Consider the following 26,261-nt stretch of genomic DNA (forward strand, 5'->3'; position numbering starts at 1 on the left):
CCATGTTAAGCCCCTTGTGCACTCTTATCAAGATAATTGACCGACCTTCGTCTTTGCGGGGAGCCATGTAGAATTTCTGACTTTGCTGCAGAAAATTCCTGTTTTTCAATCATGGCCCATTGTTTTGCTCTAACACGAAAATGTAATTATTGCACAGTTTTTGTGAGGTCATTCTGCGTGGCACATTCTTTGCTGTACAACTCACAGCCGTCAGGCAATGTTGTTTTGACGGCGGATGAAAAGACGCCCTAACCTAGCTTTGCTGCACCATGGCCTAAACTTGTCTTCTTCCTTTATTTCTGGATTTTGGTGAGAGGGAGGTGCAACGTCGTTGGTTTCCTCATGAACCTTAAATTTACGGCTGTACAGCATTTATATAGATTCCCTACGAGCGGTGTCCATGTAATTTAAGACCACTTTTTATGTTATATACAGTCTTTCAGGCCCTGGGGTTTTGTTTTGTTTGTGATTTTTCACCATCCGGTAATTAAGATAAGATTCTATCACGCTTCTAATTACCGTCCTCTTTTCCCCTTTATCTCATTACGAAGTTTGGCTAGGCATCTCGTCTCTAATACCTGTGACTGGCTTAATTTGATGTTTATTATCTGACACATAACCTCCTCAGTATATTGTTCCTTGTCATTACTGATGGCAATATCTTGTCAACAAAGACTGACACTTTGGGCTGTATTTTAAGTAATTGCGTTCATGCAGTGTCCCTAGGAAAATGTTTACAATGCTCTGTTTCCTTGCAAAAAAATAATTATAGAACAGACAATGAATTAAAGTTTTTATTTAATTTAGTCTTTTCTTCAATTGGTGCCTAACTTCCATCTATGTTTTGGTCTGGCCAGTTATTTTAAAATTATCATGTCTGCTCATGTTGATAAAAAAATTTACTCGACAATATTATCAAAACCTGTCTAGTTTTTTCATTTTTTATTAATCCAAGTTTAATTTCTCTTTTAATCTACAGTATTCCTACAGGTATGAATACACTGTGATGGTTATTACCGGAGGTATGTATATACATAGATTTATTTGCACAGGAAAGCAAATTTTTGTTTTGATTTACGTTAATCTTAAAAAACTGTTGACACCCTCCAGGGTCATGGGTTTAATTACCTCCAACTATCCAATCCTACCAAAGGACTGTAGTGTAACTTTCTGTGCTGGATGTTCTGTCTCATACTCCATGATGATCCCAGAATGATCTAGCAGAAATGTTCAGTCCAAGTGTTGGAGCCAATGCAAGGTTAGCTCAGTTGCATTTAAATCTTATTATGGTCATTGTATAACCCCTGCCTAATTGCTAATACTCTTTTTTTCACAGGGTCAATGGCCATGTGCCAGGCCTTGCAGGAGGTCAAGATTCAAGAAGTGATCAACGAAAACGCAAAGGCAAGGCTCCCTCTGCAACAAACCTAGCCAATACTAGGCAGCTCACTGGGTCACCTGTCATCGCTCATCAACTACCTGACTCACCAAGATCTAATTCTTGCAATGGGCAGTCAAAATTTGCTGATCGGTTGAAAGGGCTTCGGGGGCTTTTGCAAAGCAATGGTGATGAAGCATACCAAAATCGCACTGACCATTCAGATCTCAGTGAGCTGGAAGATCCTTATGCATTCAATGAGCCAGAGCCGGTACGAAAATATTCAAACTCTACACCTGCTGTGAAGGTAGCAGCTAAGCCCTCTGGTAGGAGTGTTGTGAAGAGCAAACCAGACAGAGGTATGACTTACTGGCTATTGGCTGGGATTATATGATGGTTGATATGGTTCAAATTAGACATTGATATGATTCACACAGTTTTCTCCTTTTCCATTGCAGGAAGTAATAGCACAGAACCAACAGGCCTGAACATGACCAGACTGTATCCTGCATTCTTTGATCCAAGCTCTCCTCAGTTACCATCATCTACAAATTCTGGCAACTCTAGTAAAACAACACTTGCATCCTTGCTAGAATCATCTGCTGCAGATGACTTTCATCCCAAGCGTAATGAATTAGACCGGTCCTTTGCTTCATTTTCTGCTAAAGAATTAAATTGCTTTCCAAATTTGACCAGTCCACCTCCTCCTGAACAGCCATCATTATCAGTTGTTACAAACGCCAAAGTTTCACCTGTTAAACATGGCATGCCAACCACTCCCCAGAGAGAAAGTAATAAGCTTGCAGCTCTTTTTAGCCCCACTTATTTAAACAGTTTACGCAATGATAAAGCCAAAATTCGGAAGATCTCAGCGCCTAGAAACCAAACTCGTGACAAGGTTACTCCACGAGTGACGCCTTGTGATAAAAGAGCTCCCAAGGATGTAGTTATCAAATCAGCCACAATTCCAACAGTGGATCATAGGAAGCCAGAGGATGCATCTAAAACTACTTTGAGTCGCCTGCAAGATAAAATTGCTCGGAAAATGGTAATAGGGAAGCATCAGCGAAAGATGGCTGGTAAAACATCTAATGATGTTCCGCCTAGAAGACACAGTGTGAATGTAAGTACTTCACACTTCATTTAATAACGTTTCTGATCAACTATACTTTCCATAAGGAGTGCATTGTTTGCATGTCATACATGAAGTACATATAGAAAAATCCAATGTTAATTTGCAGGATGTGCCAGTTAAAAAGGAAAGAAGCTTGCTTGAAGAGCAACTACTTGGACACAAACCGATAAAGCCACTGAAGAGGGAGGAGACGGTTGGTGTGTTACCCCAGTCCTCTATTTTGACCCCTCCACCTACTGCCACAACCCGGGTACCAGGTGTCAATGGTCCGTTAACTTATGGTGTATCTAAAAGTATGCCTACTGCGCAGCGAATCAATGGAACCCCATCTAGGTATGGTGCTGTGCTCATTTAGTTGTTGAATTAAATTTCTTGAGTCTTTTTAATAATTTGTTTTGCATTCTGTTGACAATGCAGTAAACAGCAGAAGCCCCATGCTACTTATGGTGGCCAGAAACCATCTAAAACACCTTCAATCAATGCATCTCATGGGTCCAAGAGCAACTCTTTGTTAAGACATGGAGCAAATGGATCTCTTACGTCTGTGACTCGTGGGAAAGGTGAAATCAGTAGGCCAAATAAACGGCCAAGAATCAAATTAGATGTTGCAGGAGACTCCTTGAAACATGAATCCTTGCAACGGCTACATCCTAGTAAAGAGTCTAAATATGACATATTTAGCAGAACCAAGGGTATGTTTCTTTTAATATCTGTTTCAAAAAATAACAAGCAAATATTTTTTGGAATACTATTTCAATTATGATAATTTGTTGCAGTGGTGGAATCTGATAGTGATGACAGTGACTTGGAAGAGGGTCTGGTGTACCAGAAGCATTGGTTCAGTGGTTGGATGGAAGCAGGATCTGGCCTTGCCTCTGAGGATAAAAGAGAAGGCCGTCTTCTACAAATTCGTAATGAGTTTAGGCGGAAACTTAGTCAAGTTTGGGGAACCAGACGAGATCCTGGTACTCTGCCTCTTCCTAAATGTGTTATTAATGCTGCTTCCACCAAACCAAGTCAAACAGCTCTTCTACTCTCTCACAACCAACGCTGGCATAGAACTGGAAGGTTGGAGCAAATTTGCTGATTGAGATAAGTTTATGTATTTTCAACCAATCAGACAAATCATTGAATGTCTCTGACTTTGTTTGCAGGTCCAAGTTGTCTATGTTGGTGCCAAAGCGGTGTGTGTTTGGCAAACAGGGTGAGGGGGAACCTTGCACATCCATGGCACTTCCTTGTGCTCATCACTGTGTGCGTCACATTACATACAATGTAGAACAGCTTTTATTTGAACATTGCACAGCCAAGTTCTCAGACAATACACAGTGTTGTGTTCCTGTGTTTGATTCAAGTCACGAGTTACCTCTATGTTCTGAGCATGCCCGCAAATTGGTATGTAGCCAACCAAATTAAGTTCTCTGTACTATAGCAAATCTTGCCTTTCCTCACCTGTATGCTTGGTTTTGCTTCTCTTAGGATGATTACAACCGCCAATCTCAAGTACTAAAACCAAAGAGGGTTCGCAAAAAGTCAAAGCCACCTGCCATGACGAGATCTACAAAGCGGAATAAGAAGAAAAAACAAAAGCCCTCTCCTAGCAGCCAACCATCTCCTCTTCCTTCATCCCCACTTGTTCCTGATGTGTTACCACCAGCCCAAGCTCCAGCAAGAATTCAGAGATCACAGTCTCTTCCTGTTGATTCCTTGTCTCGTCCAGACTCAGATGATGGTCTAGGTAACTTTTGATTATTTGACTAGAACACCAAAAAGTTTGAAACAGAATTCATAATTATTTTTACCCTTTGTGATATTAACACTACTTTTTCCTTAACAGATGGAAGTCTTGGTCTTGAACCTTCTACTTCCCCTGAAGACAGTACAGAAATTTATGTTACTGATGAGTCATTTGCAGGATTGAGTGAATCACAGTTAAATGTGCAACAAATCAATGGAGGAACTGAGACTATAGTTGGTCAGTTAGATGCTGATGCTATTCTTTGAGTTTACAATTTCTTAGGGTCAGATTTGAGGATTACATGTTTCTTTTTGAACAGATGTTGGTGGAGTTGATGTTGAAGTGGATGAGGCTCTGGAGCTGGCTGGCGAGCTGCCTGAATTGACGGATGCAGGTGACCTGGGTCAACAAGAGGAGCTCCTGGAGGGTCATGACTTGACAAATGTTCTGAATGAAATTCCATCGATTGCATTTACTGATTTGTTTGGTGGTACGTATAGATATTGAAAGCAGACAGCAAATTACATTTCTCAGTTGCTTACTTATGAGTTTTACCTTTTATAGCAGAGGACAAAAGCAGAGAGCCCACAAGAGAAGAAACTGAAGAGTTGGAAAGAGCGCTTGCTGCTGTGGATAAAGATGTGAAGTCACTGCAGAATATGGGTAGTCAAATTCTACTTGATTACAAGGCTCAAGATTTACTTCAAACCAACACTGGGCAGGCTCAAGCCCAAGCTCAGGTCTTTCTTGAGGTAGATAAACTTTCCACATCTCCTGGTTTGTTAGACATTGACAAACTGCAGGCCCAGGGCTTATTTGATGAAAAAAATGCGCAGGGCTTACTAGACAACTTTTTAGATGACCAGACTCTTGTCCAAACTTTGACTCAGATGCCCGCTGATATGCCAGGTAGTAGCACTGGCCTTGTGTATTATCATAATGGCTATGCAACAATCAATGGAGGTGGGATGGATAAAAATTTGTGTGCTGCACCCAGTAGCGCTGCTTCAATGTATCAAACTCCAAATATGGTAGGTGTTCATTTAGCTCCACAGACTGATCTTCACTCATAGGTAACCCTGCTCGGGATATAATCTTGTGGACTTAGTGGTCTTTGTACAACAAGCTGCTAGAACAATGACTGTTAAAAATTCACACTTGATAGGTATTTTTGTGCACTTTGTTTGCAATGTGAATCTGGTGTGCATAGATGTCTTGCATTGGAATGCTTCATCTTGACAGCTTTGATTTGACCAATTTCCCCTGACCACAAGTATAGTAGTCACCAGATTCCTAATGAGCTTTAAGCGATGTAGTATTGATGTACTGTCAATGGTTAAGTTTCAAATTGTATGCCCGTAATATTATTAGGTAGAACCATTTGTTGACATCAGATGTGTAACTGTTCCTTCAACAATGCTTAAAGAATCTCAGGAATAATTCAGATCGATGAGTTACCATGATGTTTTAAGCAAATAGTTGATTGAAATGGGTCCTGGATCCTGAATTGTGGGCCCTTCCATTTAAATTAAGAAAGTGTGAAATCATACCTTACTGAGCAAATAATAATAGATTGCCATTTTATTTGAATGCACTTTCTCTATTTATGTAGCCACTTAAAAAAAATGAGCCACTATTTTTCTTTGCCTTCAATAAATTTCATGGGAAGGGACTGAGACATTCATTTTTATAGAAAATGTATTTTAGTCCTATAAAAATTGCTTCCAACTCATCTGAGCATCATATTTTAGAATTTATTGTATCTTACCCTTTTCTCTCTTAGGACCTTTTTGTCCTGGAATAGTTTCCATTGCAGGCAACTTTTGTAAGGAACACAGCCAGTGTGACCTATACCAAAGCATCAGACATGAGGAATCACCAAATTATTTTATAATAATAAAGTCCAGTTTTAGCTGTGAATTTGACTGAGATTTGAGTGTTATTGATTGCAGAAATGAGATACTATACAGCCGTCCAATAGTCCTTGTTCTTTTCTCCTGCCCTGTAAGTTGCATTTTGCAGGTGTTGTATTCTTGAAGTTCTATGTAAAATTCGTATTGTCTTCTTGTTTCACTGCTGACTTTGTGTTGGTCATTATGATTATTGACTCACTTTATGGAGAAATGTTAAGCCAATGTATCTAAAAAGATTTGTCATTTCTGTATTGCTCTTCATTTTAGTCACTTGACCCTACCTCTGCATTTGCTAGTGTAATAAATACCACCTGTTGGCAACAGGATTTCATTTGCAGTATTCAGATAGATAAATGTTGATTTGCAGATCAACATGTTTCTTGTGTGATACTTCTGCTTCGGATAATTTAAGAAAGTGTAAGACTTGTACGTAAATACTTGCACTTAAGAAAAAATTTCTGTTAGAAAATCAGAGTTTTTCTTGATTTCATATGTAGAATTGTTGCATTTTAATTATTTGTGGGGCCTTGCGAGGAGAGTTTTGGTATTGAAGTCATACAATTGTCATACCGCAGTTTTCCCCCTCTTTCTTTTAAATTTTGATGGTTTGAATTTAGCTGTTCCAAAGCTGTTCGGGCAGAATAATAGCCCTCTAAAATGAAGTCGACGTACCTTTTCATGGCCCTCTGGTCCAAAACTCTTTTGTTTGCATGTAGCTCTAATAATGAAGTCCACATGGGCTTCTCTGATGCTCAAACGAATGAAAACAGATGACAACTGCCAAATTTTTTTTCTTTTCCTAAAGCAATGTTTACTTTTAAAGTTTGATTGATTATGAAAGACTGCTATGTGTTAACATGCTAGTTTGTGTGTTTTAATGTAGATTGATTGGCTTTCCTCAGAGTTTAGGAACAATTGAGTGAATTTATAGTTGTTAAATAATTAGAAACTCACATTCAACAATATGCTAAAGGCAGGTGGCCACATGAAAATGCTGTAGCATTTGTTGTATAAATTGTGTGCTTGTAGTGTAACAAATGATGTTGTCTTCTCTAGTACAAATTATTTGGAAAGCCTCATTTGTTGTTAGTTTACATTTTATCTTCTTCATCCGGTGAATTGGACTTCTTCAATATGCAAATTATCTTCTTCAGTTGGTTCTTTTCACATAGCTACATCTGAAATCTCAGTGAAGGGTGGGGTCTGTTCCTGGGTATTGTGGTCCCTGTCATGCCCTTGCTGTACTGAGCAACTGGCTTATGAAGGCACTTGTATGATTTAGTTTTTTAGTATGTTAATACATTTATTGTTATAACTATGATATCAGGACCAGGTGTGAAACATAAACACACTGTAGTGATGGTGCCAATGGATTCAAGTGGACATGACCTTTTTTTGCACTCTACTTGGTACCAGTTTACTCACTATTTTTCAAGTTGCTGCCTGTTCCTGGTACTCATGCTGTGGACTGTGTTACTTAGTTTCTAAGCATATGCGCTAACTTGTAACAATATGATCAAATTTAATGTAATTAGTAACATATATTTATGAAAAAAAAAGCTATGTACAGTGTACATAACATGGCATACACGTTTGTGTGTGAGCAACTATTTCTTCTGCTAGAAGAGTGTAAGATTAGGTAGGGGTTAATGTTTAATTTTATCTGTGATCTTGTTTTCTTTTTGTTTAATTACTTTTCTTGTATTTTGTATCTTCGTTATCCTTGTAATTTCTCTACAGTAAATTTTTTTTGTCGATGCTGGTCATGTTGCCATTAATCTTAATTCCATATTGTTTGCCCAGTTTACAGATTTCACTCATAAGCTTTCCGAGTGACTGCCAGTCACATGGCCCCCCAATTCTCCCGTTTTTCGATGCATATATATCTTAAGAAATTACTGCTTTTGAATCTCACCTGTTTATGAGATTCTCTCTCATGCGAGTCAATCCAATTAAACTTCAGTGGGATTTTCTCTGAACCTGTTTTTGCTTGTTCATGTGAGTCCCAGACCAGGCCTATGATGTTTAATGATTGGGAGTGGAGCAAAATTTTAATTTGGCCTGCATGATAAGTCTAAAACTAGCTTTTTGGACATTACATACTAAACAAAACCTTAGTGGGAACTATTTTGAAGCCTTGCATCTTCAATGTTTTCGTTAAACTGGAAGCTCACCAACAGATCTAAGAGCAAGAAATGTTTTGCTTTGTTTAAAATGTATTATTATACGTATAAATTAGGGAACATATCAGGAACGAAGGAAACTTGCAGTAGCTCAGCTCCAGTCCTATTTCACCCTCATGACATTTCACTAGTATCAGTCGTTAAAATAATGTTCGTACCTGTTAATTATAGAACTGCTCGGATGTACTTACGAACTCTTATAGTTGTCTTTGGAGATACTTTATTGCTGGTGGAGTTGGTGTGTATATATTTATATGTATGGAGAGTATTAGGCATTTGTATTAGTGCTTGTCAATATGAATGTTGTTTATTATTATTATTATTGTTGCTTTTACTACAACTACCATTACTACTTCTACTCCTATTGCTATTATACTTAACATTTTGATGATAGTACCTAAATGATAGATTTGAACAAATATTTAAACTTACCACAAAAAAATGAGAAAAAAATGTCAGTACTCTGTATTTATTGTTCCTAATGTTTGCTACTGATTGCTCTATCGAATGTCAGAACTTGTATTTGCTCCATGTAATCATTCTTTGTCTTTATTCCACAAAAATGACAAAACGATACAAACAAAGAAATGTGAAAAATGTATGTGTTTAGACACTTATGTAGTTTCATAATGTTAGGTATAGTGTGTCTGAAGTTGTTCATGTTTTTGTGTTTTACAAAGCATTATCATTCTCTGTGTGTAGTTTAGTGTTGATCTTCATCCCTCTCTACCCCTGTAACAATAAAAGTCTAAATTTTTAAATCTTTTGTCAAATTAATTGTTTGAAAGTATAAAGTGTGTTTTTCTGACTATATTATACTTAATTTTGTGTAGAAAAGAAAGTCATTTTCTGAAGAGATAGTTTTTCTCTCATATTGTTTGTACCAATGTGGAATCAAGTAATAGCATGCGTGACTCTGTGTGTACAGTTGTAAGTACAATGTAATTTAAATATTTATTATTAATCCCCTGCGTGGCCGTTAAATTCATAAAAATTGTCAAAGCATCCCAGTTTTCCTTAAATCACAAATTTGTAATAATGGGCTTTTCTATACACCTGTTCATTGTCACGTCACTGAATATTTGAAGTCAGTTCCAGGCATCTTTCTAAAGAACCTCTCTAAATGCACCTGTAAACTTTTGTCTCAGGAGACTGTCTCCTGAGCTTAGTAGTGAGCCGAACCCATCCTTCTGCATCTTTTTGCAGTGTCTGTATCATATTTTATGTAGAACAGTTTTATGAAGTTGTAGTAAATGAGGATTGAGCCCCATATTGGGGTGTCGGAACGACAGCTTTTAACCTTGTGACTGAAGTGTCGATGTAAAAATGCTATAAATATATTTTTATAGTAAAGTGTCATAAACACAATCTCTTGCGTATTTTTATTTCCTCTTTTCCCAAGTGTAACTGCACCACAGCTTCAGCTAAGTTGAGAATCAAAGAAAGAAAAGTAAAACAACCATGATCACCCCACATGACAACTTTAAAGAACAAGCAGAGACTGAATTTTTTGAGATGCTTCCAAGAGAGGCATGGGACGAGGGACGAACCAAATAAATGAGAAGCGAGGACGAGGGCAACACGCTCCAGCTGCGGCGTTGCCCTGGCGGTGCCCTGGCGTTGCCCTGGCGGTGCCGAGGGCGGTCCTCAAAGGGATGCTGGAGTCACGTAGTCACGTGTTGGGAAGGGAAGGGACGTGTGGTCGTGGGTGGACCCCGACTGCGACTGCTAGATCTCGCTCCTTTTCCCCTGCGGGGGCTCAAGGGACTAGCCGGGCTGCACTTGCACGTAGATTCGCAAGCCCCACGCCACGTCTCGTGCGCGGTGCGGGCGTCGGGAGCCCGAATTACCTCGCATGCTGGGACAAGGCGGTATGGAGGTGCAGAGGTGAGACTTTGAAGAGTAGTTGTCTAACCGGCAACTTATGGGACAGCGCACACCTCCTCCCCGGTGGCGAGTCCAAATGGGCTGAACATGCCTTTTTGTGGTGTCCGATCTAATTCAACAGTTCGTGCCCTGCTCGTCCGCGTGGGAGTGTGGGGGAGGGGGAGACCATTCAGTGCCAGGGCCGCCAGGGCGTGCGGCGCGTTACGTGGTTTTTGGACGGGGAGGGGGGGGTCGCGGAGACGGGGTGGCGCTATCGATTGCAGGGGGCGCTGCCTGCAGGCTCGGGGGAGGGGGAGGGGGCGGCGGGGAAACACTGGGGGGCAGTGCGGCGGTTGCGGCGGCAGTGGCGGGCTGGCTGGTGGACACAGCTCTCCGCTCCAGGCAGTCCAGCAGGGCGCTAGCACAGGGCGCCAGCACAGGGCGGCAGGGGCGCTCCGACGCCCCCACACGCCTACGCCCTCCGCTCTGCCCCGTACTGCCCCGCACTCGACTCGGCCAGAGCAGGCAGACAGGCAGAGCCTCGCACGCCAGGCCAGCCATGGCGGCCTCCCCCAGCACCGTCCTCGTCCTGCTCGGCCTGGCGGCCCTGCTGCTCGTCGGCGTGGGTGAGTCCCTCCAGTCCCTCCAGTCCACTGCGGAACAAAGAGTCCCGCTCGCTGCATCCCAGCCAATCCCCAGCAGCCCAGACCTACCGCCCCTGTCATCGCAGCAGCGCTAACCATGCCCATGACACTCGTTGCCTCGCTTTTAGCCCAAGGGCCTTAGGGCTGCACTGCGGTGGCGTTTTCATCCCCTCTGAGGGCGCAAAGCGGGTCACCTTCTTCTGTCGTCCAAACGCGCCAGTGTAGCGACCACATGTGGAAGATAAGTCATGGCATGGCGTTTGCAAGGCACCCTATCGATGGAATGTGGTAAAAGAGTTCTGCGCGCGAACCGGATGCGCGCCACGGCTGCAGCTCGGGTCGTCGGGCTCGTCCTCGTCCGTGTGGACGAGACGAGGGGGCCGACGGGACACGATTCCGCCCTCCGTCCCGAACCTTTGTATCGGAGTGCGAGGTTAGGGTTGCTGCGCGTCGCGCGGCGCGCTGTCTCGCCGTCGTGCTCGGCAAAATCCATCAATTGGTCCATGCCTGGCCGTACTGTACCCTTGTGCAGCCACATGGAGCAGGCCAGGCAGTCCAACGCGACGCCCTCACGGGAAAACGGTTGCGGCAAGCGACCTTCCCTCGCAGGGCACAGAGCGGCAATCCTATTGGGGAGGATCCCTTAAAGTGTGGCGGCGTGGTGTGCCCGCTTTGCCCGCACCGGCGGCGAACTCTCGCTAAGAGCTTTTGCATTAATAACCCTAACGCCGGCGTGGGATGGGCGATGAGAGCGAGAACGGGGCTGGGGCTTGCCATCCAGTTGCCATCCAGTTGCCATCACTGGGCCAGACTGGCAGACTACAACAGAAGATAGTCCATACGAAAACTGAAATTCACCTTGGGGGAGGGAAAAGGGGGGGGGGGATAAAATGTGTCTCGGTCACGTCAATCGACGAGGATGTGACGACCGTGTAACGGGGAGCAGGGTTGGATGGAGCGAGCGGGGTGTCTCTCTCTCTCTCTCTCTCTCTCTCTCTCTCTCTCTCTCTCTCTCTCTCTCTCTCTCTCTCTCTCTCTCTCTCTCTCTCTCTCTCTCTCTCTCTCTCGCTCTCGCGGCCCAAGTGGCGGCGGGGAAGGTGCTCATCAAGTATGCGTCGGCGATGCTCTCCTTGTCTGAGGTCATGCCTCTTCTTTATTATTCAGCCGGGCGGTGCGTCGTGCCGTGGCGTGTTGCGCTGTACCTCGCGGCCCTGCCGCCGTGTAGACAAACTTGGTGGAAAGCAAACCCGCTCCGCTGCGCGGCTGTGTCCCGCCCCATCACTGGAGCTCCATGGAGCTGGGTCTCTCAGCGCGCAGCAGCGCGGCAGCGCCCCGTTCTAAGACGTGTGCGCCGACCCCAATTTGATCGGCGGCGGCGCTTGGCCAATTTAAGGCCGGCGGCGGCGGCGTAATCGGCGTATTCGGCGTGACAGAAATTTTGATTTTACCAACCATAGGGTCTCAAAATTTAGTCAATCACTTCTTAAAAATGATATAAGTGCTTAAGTACAGCAAGTTATTAACAAATATATACGTTAAATACGTAAAAGACCATTTACTTTCTTGATATTAGATTTTCGGCATCTTAATGAACTTCGTCGCCAAAGCGGAGAGAGGGGTGGGGAGGATAAGGGAAAGACAGGATGGCACATTTTTGACAACGCGTTTAGCTCAAGGAAACTTCAGGTTTTCGAGGTATTTTGTGATCAGAGACCTTCAGCACCAAAATTTTCATTCGCGCCGATTACGCCGACCGTTTGGACCGGCGGCGGCGGCGCGGCTGCCTTCGACGGCGGCGGCGTCGTGACCGGTCAGCGCACATCTCTGCGGCGCGCGGCGCCCGCGGAATCGCGAACCCCTCTCTTGTTGTGCTTCCATCGGGCAGGGCGCCGCCAGGCAGCTCCACCTCGCTCCATATCGTCGGCATCGTATCGTATGTCGTGCCCGCCCCCGGCGCCCGTTTCGAGAGTATCGAGCAGCCTCTCGCGAGCCAGCCAGCCAGCCAGCCAGCCAGCCTGCCTGCCTGCACCCGCCGTCAAGTGCATCGGCGCGTAGGCCCGCTCCGCGTTGCTCCGCGTAGCTCCGCAGCGCCGAGATGACCTACATTCGCCCCCACCCCCTCCGCACCCCCTACGGCCCCCAGAGATGCGGCTAATGAATTGCCCTGCCGGTCCGAACGGCGGAGCTAAGCGAAGCGCTCCAGGTGGGCCCCACTGTTTTGTTTTCTTTTCCTTTCTCTGTCTCCGTCCGTGACCCGCGTACGAAAGCGGGGAGCGGGGGTTGTTTTCTGCGGGCGCCGAGTCTGCCGAGGCGCGGCGGTGGAGGGGAGGGGGCGAGGGTGTCCTCTATTTTCGTGCGGCTCGTCTCGGCGCGGCTGCTTGTCACGACGTCACGACGTCACGGCGTCACGGCCCCGCTTGTCGCGGACGTCACGGCCAGCGTGATAAATAACCCACGCGCACGTATAGGTCAGCAGCGAAGCGAGCACAGCGACCAAAGCGCCTCCGGCACGCGGGTGGCAGTGGCGGTGGGGGCAAACGGAAGAGAAGGGCGCCTTGGGGTGGAACCAGGAAGCGACACGGACAGCGTTTCAGCGCCGCGCCGCATAGAGAGTGCAAAACGAAGAGGTGCAAATTTTTTGAAGGCGCCGTCGAGTCGGTCTAGTCTGGTCCCGTCACACCTTGCGTCACGCTGCAAAGCCGAAAATGATGTGAGGCGCGAAAAGAGAGCTCGCCATTGGAGAGACAAAACGGGCAGGCAATCGATATTGGGGCGATTCGGACCTCCGGTGACTCGGTGGCGTTGATTACCACTTTGGGCCTTGGGCCGCGCAGCCGCGCACTTGCGGATCGGCGCGGATAACTTTCAAGGGCGCGGAGGGGAGAGCGAAACAAAGAGAGGGGCAGACAGGGAAAAAAAGAAAAGAGAAAAAGTAGAGGAGGAACGCTCGAGGCGAGTATTTGAACAGGCGACTGCTGTGGCGTTTGGGGGAGGGTTGTTGTTGGGGGGTCCGCTGGGGTCCGTCGGGTCGGTTGTTCGAGCTCAGAGCCAGATTGCAATTAGCGAGCGTGTGTCAATGCCAGTTAGCCATCCGTGCAATCCATCCGCCAACACTGCCAGCATGCCGAACCTGTAGGCCGAAGCACGGAGCGAGCCAGCCAAACTGATTCCTCACAGTGCGTCCGTCGGCCTCTCTCTCTCTCTCTCTCTCTCTCTCTCTCTCTCTCTCTATCTATATCTCTCTCTCTCTCTCTCTCTCTCTCTCTCTCTCTCTCTCTCTCGCACCGCGACGGAGTGCCCCATGAGTGCGAGAGAGAGAGAGAGAGAGAGAGAGAGAGAGAGAGAGAGAGAGAGAGAGAGAGAGAGAGAACCTCCCACTCGGAGTCAGTCTACAGGCCGGATGGCCCAGGATGGCCCAGGCTGGCCCAGCCGTTACTGGAATACTGGAATCAACCAGACTGGCCGCCGCGCCCGTCCAGCCTGTCCGGCCCGTCCAGCGGGAGGGGCGGTGGGGGAGGGAGATCGTACCCGGGGGCATCAAGAGGATTTATATCTGAGAGCAGTGTGACTGTCACGTCCTTCTGGAAGGGAAAGAGAAGCACGAGCTGTTCAAGGACCTGCCCCCTTTTTTCCGAGCGTAAGTACGGAGCGGAGAGCACTGCCGATCACCGAAATATGTTCCAAGGGACACATGCTCAGGAGAATACGTCCGTGACGCATCTGCTCGCGTGCGGGGGCGGCGGGGGCGGCGGGGGCGGCGGGGGCGGCGGGGGCACGCCAGGTAGCAGGCCCGCCGCCGGCCCCGCGGCCCGTGGGTGCCCGTGGGTGGCGCAACAAGCGGGCAGCGGCCGTGGGCGGAGGGTGGGGCGGGCGGGGCGGGGCGGGGCACAATGGTGTATGACGCGAGGCGAGGCGAGGCGCCTCGACAGTTCGGGAATCGTTTTTGTTTGGCCCCGCCAACCCGCCGCCCTGCACAGAAGGGAGACTTCAAACTCAAACACGCAGGGAAGGCTCGCTGCTCGCTGCGTCCACAGCGCTACATTATGCATGCGTGTTCCCCTCTCTCTCTCTCCCTCTCCCCCGCCCTTTCGTGCCCTTTCACCCGCACGCCGCCAGCGCGCCGCCAGCGCGGGGCTCCTTGTGATTCACTCTCTGCCTGACATTTATTCGCCGCTCGAGGGGACGGGTTGGGGTGGGGTGGGGGCCACTCCGGCCTTCGCCTTCACCGCCGCGTCTTCTATTCCCGCAGGGGTAGCAGTAAAACAGAAAACGGCAAGCCCCGCCGAGCCCGGGAATCCCCAAAAAGAAGAGGGAATCGGAAAACAGATATGTGCAAGCGAGTTTACAATTGAGCAAATCCGTTTTGGCTGGGGGCTCTTTGGCGGGTCACCCCGGGGGGCCCCCGGAGGAGGACGGAAAAAGGCCAGGAAAATGAGCCCGCCGGGGGCCCGGCCCCGGGGACGCCTGCAAGCCAGGTGGCCGGGCCCGCGGGGACCCGCGGCCCGGGGAGCGCCTAAGCCCTACCGCCCCGGGCAGCGCGGCCGCCTTGCCTGGCCCGGGGGCGGGCCCCCTGCGCTTCCGGGGGCCCCTCTTCGGCGTGGGCGTGGGCGGCAGGCCAGGCAGGCCAGGCCAGGCCAGGACCGAAGGTCGAAGGGTCACAGGGCTAGGCCGGGAGGCTGGGAGAGGGCAGTAGGGCGAGTAGGGCGACTAGGGCAGTGCAGCCGCGCTGCAGGGCGGCCAATAAGGGCCAGAGGGCCAGGGCCTTGGCCAGGGCCGGACGGCCGGAGGGAAACTTGGCGATGCAAACTTTGTCCGGCCGAACAAACGACCACAAACAAGACCCTCTATCGATGGTGTAGGGCCGGCGCTCCTCGTGCAGCCCACGCAGTCACGCACACGCAGTGGCCGGCCTCGGCGAGGTGGCCTCGTCGTCGGTCGGTTCGTGCGAGGTTTGCGGGGAAGCCCCGCCGCGCACGTGTCACAACGCCGCAACGTCGGAAGTAATTCCGCGGCGTCACGCCCCGACCCGCCCCACCCCACCCCGCCCCAACCCCGCCCTGCCCCACCCCACCTCGCCAAACCCGCCCCGCCCCGCCCCAACCCCGCCCTCCCACCCCGCCTCGCCAAACCCCCCCGCCCCGCCTTGGCGAACGTGCGCCTTCAGGTGGCGCAGTGCGGTCCAGGTGCCCCCCCCCCCTCGTGGCATAAATAACAATAATGACCCCCCGCTGCGTCTCAGCTCGGTCCCAGCAGGTGACAGGCCGTGGGCTTATTGCTTATTGCGCGCTGTGAATCCAGCAGAGCGGCCAGAGTCGAGCCTGTCCAATAAAACGAGGACCTCCAACCTGAGGACGTGTCCTGCGCCCGCGGCGTTCATCCCCGCATTTTGTTTGCCGTGTTTGACTCGGCTTGACTCCCGCCGTGCGTTGCAAACACACTCTCTCACGCAGCAATCCATCACTCGGATTCGGATTGAGACAGCGGCTCTGATGGAAGTGGCCGGGGGGACGTGGGACGCGGAGCGGCGTGAAGTGTCCGCAGGCCAAATGCCGCGCCGAGGCCGCGCGCTCGGCGACAGTGGGCGATGTATGGTAGCAGCCGAGGGGGCCACCACCCCCGTAATCCTGTGTACAAATTGGCTGGTAATCTCTGGTAATCCATGGCGTAATCACGTAATCCTTGACAAAATTCTGTCATTTTTCAACGTTTTTAGTCATTTTTCAACGTTTTTGAGCTATTTTTCAACGTTTTCGAACCAATTTTCGAAAATTTCACGCGTAATCCCTAGTAAATTTCCCGTAATCCCGTAATCTTGTGTACGCCTGAAATGAGAGTGGTGGCCCCCTCGGTAGCAGCTGTGGGGCGCCATCATCGCCGAGGTCATCTTCGTGGGCAACGGGGAGCGATGGTGCTTGCCTGTTGGGCGAGTTTGTTCTAGTGGGGTAGCTCCCCGGGCACTGTCGGAGTGTGTGGTCGGCGGGCCGAGCGGGCGTGGGCGTCCGTCGGCGTCCCATGGGGCGGCGGCAGCGCTGGGCAGCGCCAGCAGCCCTGCAGCCCGAGGATTGTTCCCACAAACATGGCCGGCGCGTAGTTCCGGCCCGGCCCCTTGTGAGGGATGCTCTGGCCGGGCACCTGTGCACTGTTAGAAGAGGGTTCGACTTTCGAACCCACCTTGGCTCGAAATACGGCCTTAAGTAGGATCGAACCCATCTCGGTTCGAAAATCGGACGGGGTGGCCGATACATGCAGGGTTCGATATTTTGACAAGATGAGGGTTCGATTTTCGGCTCTGGTAGTGTTCGATTTTCGGCTTTGTAGGGATTGAGCTTCGCTGAGACAAGTGAAATATCAAACTTGACCAAATAGACATTTGCTTACAGATTTAGATTTGTCTCGAGAAGACAAACAAAAAATGTCAAGACATGTTGTGGGTTAAAATAGAAAATAGAAGAGTTATTGGATTTTTAGAGTACAAAAATGGTAAAAAAGACATTAGAAGTTGAATAACTCTTTCATTTTTCATTTTAACCCATGATATGTGTTGACATTTTTGGTTTGTCTACTTGAGACGAATCTAAATCTGTAAGGTGATGGTGTTCGGTCAAGTTTGCTAATTGACTCCAGGCGCTGCCGTACGAAAGACCGCGAGCCGAAAGCCGGCGAAGCGGTCGAAAATCGAACCCGCGTCCGAAAATGACCCACGGGGTTCGATTCTACTTAAGCCCGATTTCGAGCCGGGCGAGAATTGGGACCGCCTTTCCACGGTTCGAAAATCGAACCCCCTTCTAACAGTGTGGGAGCGGGGCCGGAGTCTCGGGGCGTGGAAGGGGAGAGGAAGGGAAGGGGAGGGGAAGGAGAAGGCCACGGGTGTCCCTTTGGAGACGGGTCGTTTGCACTAATTGCCCGCCCTGAAATCAGCCCCTCGTCTCGTCCAACTGCCCCCACCCCCTCCCCACTCTCGGATATGGGTCATCGTGCACACTCTCTCCGCCTCCTCGCGTACTTGTTCTCCTCGTCCTCCTGCTCCTCTTCCTCCTGTTCCTCCGAAAACGAAAGAAGAAGCCTAAGAGCAATAAAAAGCAACGCGTTGAAACTTTTCTTTTCTTCGCTCTGCCCGCAGACGCCCTGCAGCTGTCCACGGCGCGGCCGCGGGGCATCAAGTCGCCGTCCACGGTGCGGCCGCCCACGCCCCGGACCACGCCCAAGTACATGAAGGACTTCGAGGACGGCAAGATGGACGAGGAGGAGTCCGACCCCATCACGGTGAGTCGCGTGCACGTTCCGCGCGCGCCTCGAACCAGCCCGGACGAACCAACTCGCCTTGTCGTGGCCTTCCCCGTTGGCGCGTACAAAACGCCGTCGGGACGGGGCAATTTTGAACCTTAAAGCGCGGGGCTAAAGTCGACGGCGACAGCGCGACAGCTCCGCGGACTCCAGGCGGCACACTTTGTATTCGGTGTTTCGCTCCAGCCCTCGAACGACGGCATGGAATAATGAAGGCGGAGAACGGAGGCTGAGCCGCGCTGACAATGACCAGGCCTGAACCGGACCGAGCAGGCCGTCGGCGGGCCGCGCGCTTCCCACGCTGCCTCGCGGCGCTCGGGGCGCTCGCGGGGCTGCAACCTTTTCGCCCCGGAGCCGCCGGCGCGGTGTAGCGTCAAGGGCCGTGGGCCGTCATGGTAATGCGAGCCAGCGGGGCGCCGCGCGGTGGGCGAGGTGGGCGTCAGAGCCGCATCGCGCCGCGGCGCGTCGGTGCGTCCCCCGGCACTCGGCAGCCTCGGCAGCCAAATGTCAAAGGCACAGGCGGCCGTCGTCGGCCATCAACCATCGACCCGGAAAATGCCGGTTCCGGCCTCTCTGTCACTGTCACTGCTTTCAATGATGCAAGGTTTTCGGCCAAGTAATGAAGACCGTTCTCTCCGCCCAGGTGCCGCTCGTGGTGGAGGACCAGAAGGCCCCCACGAAGCCTCCAAAGCCAGCTAAGCCGCCCAAAGCCACAGGTCGGTATGAGGAAAGTTGGAGGGTCAGAGAAGGTCTCCGGGCTCTCGTGCTTCGCGAGCCGCGTCGGTAACCGCGTGCCTGTCGTGTTTCAGCCGCCCCGGAGCCGGACGCCAACACCGCGGTCTACAAGCTGCTGGACTCGAGAGGCAACGCCTGCCTCCTGTTCAAGGTGGACGCGCTGCTCGTCTTCAAGTTCATGACCGTGCACGAGGAGATGGCGGTGAGTGGATCGGGGAGAGGGATGGGCCGTTGGTTCCGGCCGTTCGTGGATGATGGTTTCTCTTATATTGGAGCGCCAACCGAGGCGCCTGCCGTTGATTGATTGCCTGCTGTATAGGCCGACCTCATCACGCGCACGCACACACACCCACTCACACAACTCCGGAGACACAAGGAATGTGTTCCAATCAGCGTCCGGGGCCGTTTCCGCTCCGGGCATTTCCCGAAACTGATCGGGTCGGGTGGCCGCGGCCGAAATGCCGAGGGTCGGGCGGGGGATGATCCGCATTAAATCATGCCGGGTGCGATTCCGCCTTAGCCCTTCCGATCCCACGCCAGGCGGTAGGGGCGCAGGTGGCGGACCGGAGAGGCGCGGAGTGGAGCGCGGAGCTAACCCTCGTTTGCCCTCCCGTTCCAGGAGAAGGACGAGTACATCCCCAACGACGCCACGGTGACGGGCGAGTGCGGCAGCGGCGACGACGCCACCATGATCGTGTCGTGGAAGAAGTTCGAGTGGACGACGTACTTCACGAAGGTGAGGAGCAAGCACGCCGATACTCCCGGCGCAGCCTGCGCGCAGCCGTCGTGCCGCCACCCCCCGCGCGGCACGCGGCGCGCAGTTCGGCAGGCGGCCGCTGGATGGCGCCACGGTGCGCGCACGCAGCGAACGCAGCCTGGCTAACAACGTGTCTCCCCTTCGATTACAGACTCCCGGCGGCGAGCGGTGGTACATCGAGAAGTCCGACCTGTTCGTGGACACGGGCAACACCAAGGTCTTCGAGCACATCAAGAATCCCGGTAAGTTAGCTCTGCTGTGAGACAGGAGGCCCCACTGCTAGAACTGCCAACCTCACTCAGTGCACTAATGGCTGTCTCCCTGACTCTGTAGGGCGCAAGTTCCGACTGAGCACCGGATCCCGGAACCTGCAGCTGTTCCCCACGCCCGTCGGCAAGTCGTACTCCTGCCGGGACGAGGAGAAGGCCGTGGACATGAGCTACCAGGACATCTCCGTGCAGCTGCTGCTCCGGGACGTGCGCGTGCAGCCCTTCATCTTCAGGAAAGGGGAGTTCGGCCCAGGTAGGTCATTCATTCATTCATTCATTCATTCATTCATTCATTCATTCATTCATTCATTCATTCATTCATTCATTCATTCATTCATTCATTCATTCATTCATTCATTCATTCATTCATTCATTCATTCATTCATTCATTCATTCATTCATAGTTGAGTTCATCGGTCCATTTACTAATGAGTTCATTGGTCCATTCATCAGTTTATTCCTGACCACTAATGGTCATTGTAGTTCATCGACTCGTCCCATCGTAATTCGTTCATTGCAGCTCATGCATTGGCCTATTCCTTAATGCGTTCCAGAGTTCGTGTGCACCCCCGGCGGCCAGTCCTTCCGCGACGAGACGGCCCCCATCGCCGTGGGCAGCACCCTGGCCATCGTGGTGCTGTGCACCATCACGGGCTACGGCGCCTTCCGCTACTTCAAGATCAAGAAGGTGCAGTACGACACCATGGAGTAGGCGGACGCTCCGCGACCACGACGACGGAAGAAGGGAAGACCGCCGCGGCGCTGGAATTTGTTTTTCTTTTTGTTTGGGATGGCTGAGGAGGGATTCAACAGTTGGCGGGTTGTTCCCTGGGGAAAGTGTACCCCAGACGACATCCTCTTGACTTGCGCAGTCAGGCACTATTCCCCGCTGAAATATGTTCGACCTTGTTTGTCTTGGAGTCGGCGCGGCGAGCGTCGGACTGGGAGATTTGTCTCGCAAACTTTACCTACGCAGTATTCAAAGCCGTTATTTGGCGGCCTCCATTGTGGCTTCGGCAGTCTCTCTGCAGTTCCGATTTCATTTTTACCTGATAACTTTTGTGTCAATTCGCTTGGTAGTCCTGGGAAGTTGGTGCGACGCGTCCCGGCGTCCCGGCGCCCTGGAGGGCGGGAGTGGGAGTGCGCGGGAACGCGCGAGGCGGGAATTCCCTGCGCTTTTTCTCTTCGTTAGGGAGGAGCGGCAGTGCTGATGACTTTTTCGCTATCGGCTTCGCAACCGGTCAAGAGCGTTGGGGGAGTGGAACAGTAAAACAAACAACAACTATCCACGCGTTTTTTGTTATTGTTTGTTTTGGTCGTTTGTCAAGGGATCGATAAGGCTATGTGCATACGTCTCTCGCTTCTATCTATCTGGCCGAGTGCTGACTCTTGCATGCTGCTGCATGCTCAGTGCTCGGCGCCTCTAGTATACTGTATACAGTGAGCGGGGTGGCTCGGGCCGCCGCTAGCGAGCTGGATTGCCTACCCGCCCCTCGCGCGGCGCGCGGATCGAAACACCCCGCGCACTTTTGACTACTTAGGATTCTCAGGGACAAGAAGAGTTAGGATTAAGGATCGTGTCCTTTTGGTCACACTGCGGCGCCAGGCTCAGCAAAACGTAGCGTCCTCGGGGCGGCCGACCGTCCTTCAGGATGCGTGCGGGTCGTCTCCTGGATATAGTTTGTAGTGGTTAGCTTATTTTTACGGACGCGAACGCGGACAAGAAGCCTCGCTGGAGGGACGGAAACCCAAGGAGAGCGGGGTCGGGCAAGGTACTCAAAATCAGGTCATTTTCACATCTCAATTGACCTAATTTTGACTTAAGATGCGTATTTTGAGGTCCTGTTGACGGCTTTTCTGTTCTCCTTGGGAAGCCACTCCAGCTACGGCCGTGTACAGTGTACATACGTGTATATAGCTCCCTGCCGTGCGGGTCAGTTACGGATAGAACTTAAGGATCCGAAGCCGAAGTTTCGGCTGAGAAGAATACACCTGTGAACATGATTACTACAGTAGTGCCATTGAGACAGAACAGTCCTTTAGGATTACAGTCTCAATTAGTTAAGGTCTTTAAGCTAAGGTGGTGATTTGGGTACCGTTAGGATTAGGCACCCCTCACGCACTGGTGGTTTCGAGAAACAGCGTGTGGTGCAATTAATTTTTAACTAGTGTAACAGTCGAGTCGCCGAATCGTTTTATGGTATTGCGGGTTAATTGCATATTTACTTACTAGTAGTATAATTAATGCAACCTTTTTTTAAGGTTTAAAAGAGCAACTCAGGAAAGTCGTAAATAATCGGATTCATGACGCGTTCCGCGATGAATTCCGGGATTAAGAGTAAGAACGAGGCGAGTAGCTCCGAACGCCGTCGGGAAGGCAGGCTAACGAGCCGTGCCTCCCCGCTCGGCCGGAGGGAACACGCACGTGCCTTAAGGCTTATAATTAATTTAAAAATTAAGATATAAATTTAATAGGCCTCCATCGCTGAAACGTGTACTCTAGTCGTACCCGCGTAGATTTAAGTCCCCACTGCAGCTGCCTGCTCTGGGGGGGCCACCTTCGTGTCTTTCCAGTTGCTTCACACGGATTTTTATTGCGTGGTTGTGTGAGTGAGGACTGTGGTAGTGTGGTAGGCCGGGGTGGGCTTGCGTTACATCTTGGGTATAGCTGCTTGTGCTATCTGTCTGATTGCGAGTGAAAGTGAGTGAGAGAGTGCGTGAGTGAGTGAGTGCGTGAGTGAGTGCGTGAGTGTGCGTGTGAATGCTCGCCTTTATCTAGGTGACTCTGCTAATATTTTTAAAAGAACGAGACGTATGCACATAACTTTGGAAGAAAGAACAATCAACCGAGTGAATAAACGAAAATGTCGATTAGGTTTCGTGTATGGAGCAATGGAAGCAGTGCGAGAAGTAGGCCTGACACATATTGACCTGGTTGCGGAGTCGATTCATCCCAAATTCTTAACATTTTGTCTTCTTTCAAGTCTCCTGCAAACTCTCAACTTTTCAGCACGTTTGAAGTAATTCTAGAAACAGTCAAATGTCTTCCGCAAATATTATCTAATGTAAATAAGTAATTGTAGACTAAGATTCCCCTGTATCATTATATGCGCGTAGCCTAAAGCAACTAACTTGAGTAAGCGGAGTGCCTTCTGCTTTCGTAGGTGTGCAGGATGTTGGCGTTGCTCTCGGCGGACAACTTGACGTGCCGAGAACACACGAAGGGCAGCACGTTCTTTCGACAATTTTTGTCGATGACTTGTTTGAGAGGGAGTGTTTTGAAAGCTTTCATCTTCTCACTGCGCTTCCTTCTACTTGGCTACATTTTCCCGCACTGTTCACATATCCTGTGCCAAAATGTAGGCTGTAGACAAGAGAATAACACATATCGTTGCAATTAGGGACTTCCCGGAAACACACCCCTTTTAGTGTGAAACAACAAGCACAATTATTTTGAAGAAAAAAAATCTCTTATAAAAAGTAAAAAAAGGAGAGAAATTGTACACTTTAAAATTTTGTGTTTACCTATAAGCAGTCGTGACATTTTCTGTACTGTTGGGTCCGAGTGGCTGACCAGGTGCCGCAAGGATTTTTAAAGACTTTCTCCGGAAAGTGGCCAAAAGTGTTGGAATTGTGTTTCTGGGAACACACCGCGTTTTCATCTCGTAATGTCGTCGAGCACCTTATGACTTTTATCATTCGGGCACTCCGCAAAGAAAACTATAACGAACCTTTCCTCTGAAAATCATCTCTGCCTCATTTCTACCAGCTACATCGTCTAACTAAGCATGGACTGAAAAGATCAATTAATAAAAACTACCATATCATACTGGTCTCGCGGCCGTGATTTCCGCCGCTCGAGCCAGGCGAAGCCAAGCGGGCCCAGAGGAGATAATTTTAAGCAAATTTCTTAATTTTGTTCGTACTTTAATGAAAAAGATGCGAGCCGACAGGGGCGCATTTTTGTGATCATGTTAGAGAAAAATGATTGTGTGCGTAAATGTGAGTGTATGAGCGCGTAGATGCGTTTGCGTGCATGTGTGGTATGTTGCGGTTTACGAGTTGAGAATAATTATTGTCCCTGCAAGGGTGGGAGATGGTAAGCAGTGCGTGTTCGAAAAATAATATGTGAGTGTGAGTGTGCATGAGTGCGCGTCACCAGAAGGGCTGGCAGACATGCTGCGCGGAGGCTGTGTGCATGTGTGTTTGTGTAATCACTTCGTGTGTGTGATAGCGAGCGTGCAAATTGTTTCTGTTGTGTTCGTAGTTTGCAGTCAGATATTTAAAGAAAAAGTTGGAAAAAGTGACGTTATGTTGGAGGCGATAAGATTGTTTATTTGAAAAGGTGTGCAATAAAGCCAGAAACGTCCACACTCGTTTGTTTTTTACCCCCCCCCCCCTTTCCCGCCTCCGGGCCGTCGGGGGCAGTCGATCACATCACCGCAGAGTAATGTCATCATTTGCTTGTTGGGGATGAGGGAGCGGGTTGGGTAACTCCTCGCAGCTGGTTTCCTCCCCAGCCACTGCCATTTAGAGATTACACGCTCGCGGCCCGTAATGAAGAGCAGCGCTTCGTCGCTCCGTCTCTCTCGCACCGCTCCGGGCCCTCCGGGCCAGCCTGTGAGTGCGGGAGAGACAGCGCGACGGCGGCACGCGTGAGCACTGCGACGACGGGGCCGTGGAGGGGCCGTGGCGGGGCCGCGCTCGGCTGCGTCCGGAAGCGCGCGCTTTGTTTTTCTTCGGCGCGTCGCGGCGGCGGCGGTTCGGACGCCCTCTATCAGGACGACAAGTTGTGACGACGGTGCGTAACCCGAGCGCCGCCGCGCTGCGTGCCCACGGTAGGTGTGCCACCGTGGTGCCACCACCGCGACGACGAGTAGAGGTCATCCCCAGAAGAACACTGACCCCGTTATCATCCGCAGCCAAAGTCCGCGCAGCCAGCTTTCCGAATCATTTCCGGCGCCATTTGCACTTCTTTTTGTGGCAGTGTAGGTGCGAGAGATGCGGCTAATAACCTGACGCCTGCCGCTGCTGCCTGCGCGACAGCGAGCGGGGACGGCTTTCGTCGAACTGATTTTTATCTGCAGCAAGCCTGGCCGATGGGTGGCGCCGATTAGCCACCAACGACACCACCACCACCACCACCACCACCACCAGCACCACCAGGAGCAGCGCGAGAGGGACAGAAAACGCGCGGTGGCGGTGTTCGAACCCGGGCCACCGCGATGGAAGGAAACAGCAACAAAAACGCATTGCCGCTTTCCGGTGGGGCTGCAGACCGATTCCGAGAGTCGTTTTCGTCGACATGTCTCTCTCGCACCTATTCGGGACGCTCCACGAGTGCGAGAGAGACAGAGCGACGAGAACGGCTCCCGGAATCAATGTGCTGCACTGCGAAGTGCGAGGTGGTGGCGACCCTGAGGGGGTGACGACGCGACAGCCAGCAAAGCAGCAAAGGGTGCGTCGTGGAAGGGTGCTTGGGGAGGGGAGGAGGAGGGGAGGGGAGGAGGAGGGGAGGGGAGGGAAGGGGAGGGGAGGGGAGGGGGAGGGGAGGGGGTTGTCGCTCCCACCTGCCCGGCCGTGCCAGGGCTGCGCCCGGCACCTTCCTCTCCTCTTGTCCTCGGCGTGTCATTGTGACAGCATAGCGGTTAATCCTTGTCGCCCATTGCATGTGATGAGAGCAGTTGTCCTCTGCCGGCATGGATGGATGGGTGGATGGACTACCTCGACTGCCGTGCCGTGGCGTTGCCTGCCGCCGCTTCTTCGAATCCCAGCGGAAGACCAGGGAGACCCGGCCATCACGAGTTTCGCTGACAGATTCGGATCTGGAGACGCGCGAACAGAATCACAGCCAGAGACGACCGAGAGAGGAGAGGCGTGAGAGCGAGTGAGAACGATTAATTAATTAACTTTAAAAACCCATGAAAGAGTGAGTGGAGAATCACGTGGCTTTCAGTGCGGCAGAGCGAGCTGGACAGCCCACGGGGCGTTCGGCCGTTCGGCCGTTCGGGTGTGAGAGAGACGGAGCGACGAAGGATCCTCTATTCTTTTCTTTCGCCATCCCAACCCCCGCACGATTTGCGTCACCTCCGCGAATCCAGTCCGAGTCCCTTCGCGAGAAACACAGGCCGCCTTGCTCTGCCTCGCTCTGCCGTGTCTCTGGCGGCTAATCCCTTGGCGGGCTGGGTGTTGGGGCGGAAAGTATTGGGGGCATCCGCTTTGTCAGCGTGTCGAGGGTGTCGTCGAGGGCCCGCGCGGATACGCGCAGATAGGACTAGACGCAGCTCAAACAGTTGATAGCAGACCACTTCACGGAAAGAAGAGGGGTCTTGACGCGAGAAACCTCTTATTGAGCTGGC

General features: G+C 50.7%; 2 protein-coding genes across 4 annotated transcripts; both read left to right on the forward strand.

The window, feature by feature from the left end:
• The first annotated feature begins 47 nt into the window (after positions 1–47).
• LOC117640807 (INO80 complex subunit D-like) lies at positions 48–7,930 on the forward strand. Of its 3 annotated transcripts, none has more exons than XM_034377700.1 (13): positions 48–142; positions 980–1,022; positions 1,111–1,258; positions 1,337–1,737; positions 1,837–2,501; positions 2,620–2,846; positions 2,931–3,205; positions 3,290–3,581; positions 3,668–3,908; positions 3,993–4,251; positions 4,351–4,488; positions 4,571–4,741; positions 4,819–7,930. In XM_034377700.1, exons 3-13 carry the CDS (start codon positions 1,227–1,229, stop codon positions 5,322–5,324), a joined length of 3,207 nt encoding a protein of 1,068 aa, XP_034233591.1. In that variant the 5' UTR covers positions 48–142; positions 980–1,022; positions 1,111–1,226; the 3' UTR covers positions 5,325–7,930. The 3 variants fall into 3 exon arrangements, with proteins under 3 accessions (XP_034233591.1, XP_034233589.1, XP_034233590.1); XM_034377698.1 differs by having other exon boundaries at positions 50–142; positions 4,816–7,930; XM_034377699.1 differs by lacking the exon at positions 48–142 and adding an exon at positions 231–309 and having other exon boundaries at positions 4,816–7,930.
• Positions 7,931–10,610: 2,680 nt separating this feature from the next.
• On the forward strand, positions 10,611–24,275 carry LOC117641378. Its single transcript, XM_034378642.1, has 8 exons — positions 10,611–10,839; positions 17,978–18,120; positions 18,785–18,857; positions 18,951–19,078; positions 19,496–19,612; positions 19,785–19,875; positions 19,967–20,155; positions 20,457–24,275. The coding sequence occupies exons 1-8, from the start codon at positions 10,773–10,775 to the stop codon at positions 20,612–20,614; spliced, it is 966 nt and encodes a 321-aa protein (XP_034234533.1). The 5' UTR covers positions 10,611–10,772; the 3' UTR covers positions 20,615–24,275.
• The last annotated feature ends 1,986 nt before the right edge of the window (positions 24,276–26,261 follow it).

The sequence above is a fragment of the Thrips palmi genome, unplaced genomic scaffold (genome assembly GCF_012932325.1).
Source record: "Thrips palmi isolate BJ-2018 unplaced genomic scaffold, TpBJ-2018v1 HiC_scaffold_15, whole genome shotgun sequence".
Classification (NCBI taxonomy): Eukaryota; Metazoa; Arthropoda; class Insecta; order Thysanoptera; family Thripidae; genus Thrips; species Thrips palmi.

Bases quoted from the DNA above. Each gene is read 5' to 3' on its own strand.
- LOC117640807 (XM_034377698.1), top strand. From the start codon at position 1,227: ATGTTCAGTCCAAGTGTTGGAGCCAATGCAAG. The intron at 3,909-3,992 runs GTATGTAGCCAA...TGCTTCTCTTAG, and splicing joins CTGAGCATGCCCGCAAATTG to GATGATTACAACCGCCAATC. The intron at 4,742-4,815 runs GTACGTATAGAT...TACCTTTTATAG, and splicing joins ATTTACTGATTTGTTTGGTG to CAGAGGACAAAAGCAGAGAG.
- LOC117641378 (XM_034378642.1), top strand. From the start codon at position 10,773: ATGGCGGCCTCCCCCAGCACCGTCCTCGTCCTGCTCGGCCTGGCGGCC. The intron at 18,858-18,950 runs GTCGGTATGAGG...GTCGTGTTTCAG, and splicing joins TAAGCCGCCCAAAGCCACAG to CCGCCCCGGAGCCGGACGCC. The intron at 19,613-19,784 runs GTGAGGAGCAAG...CTTCGATTACAG, and splicing joins GGACGACGTACTTCACGAAG to ACTCCCGGCGGCGAGCGGTG.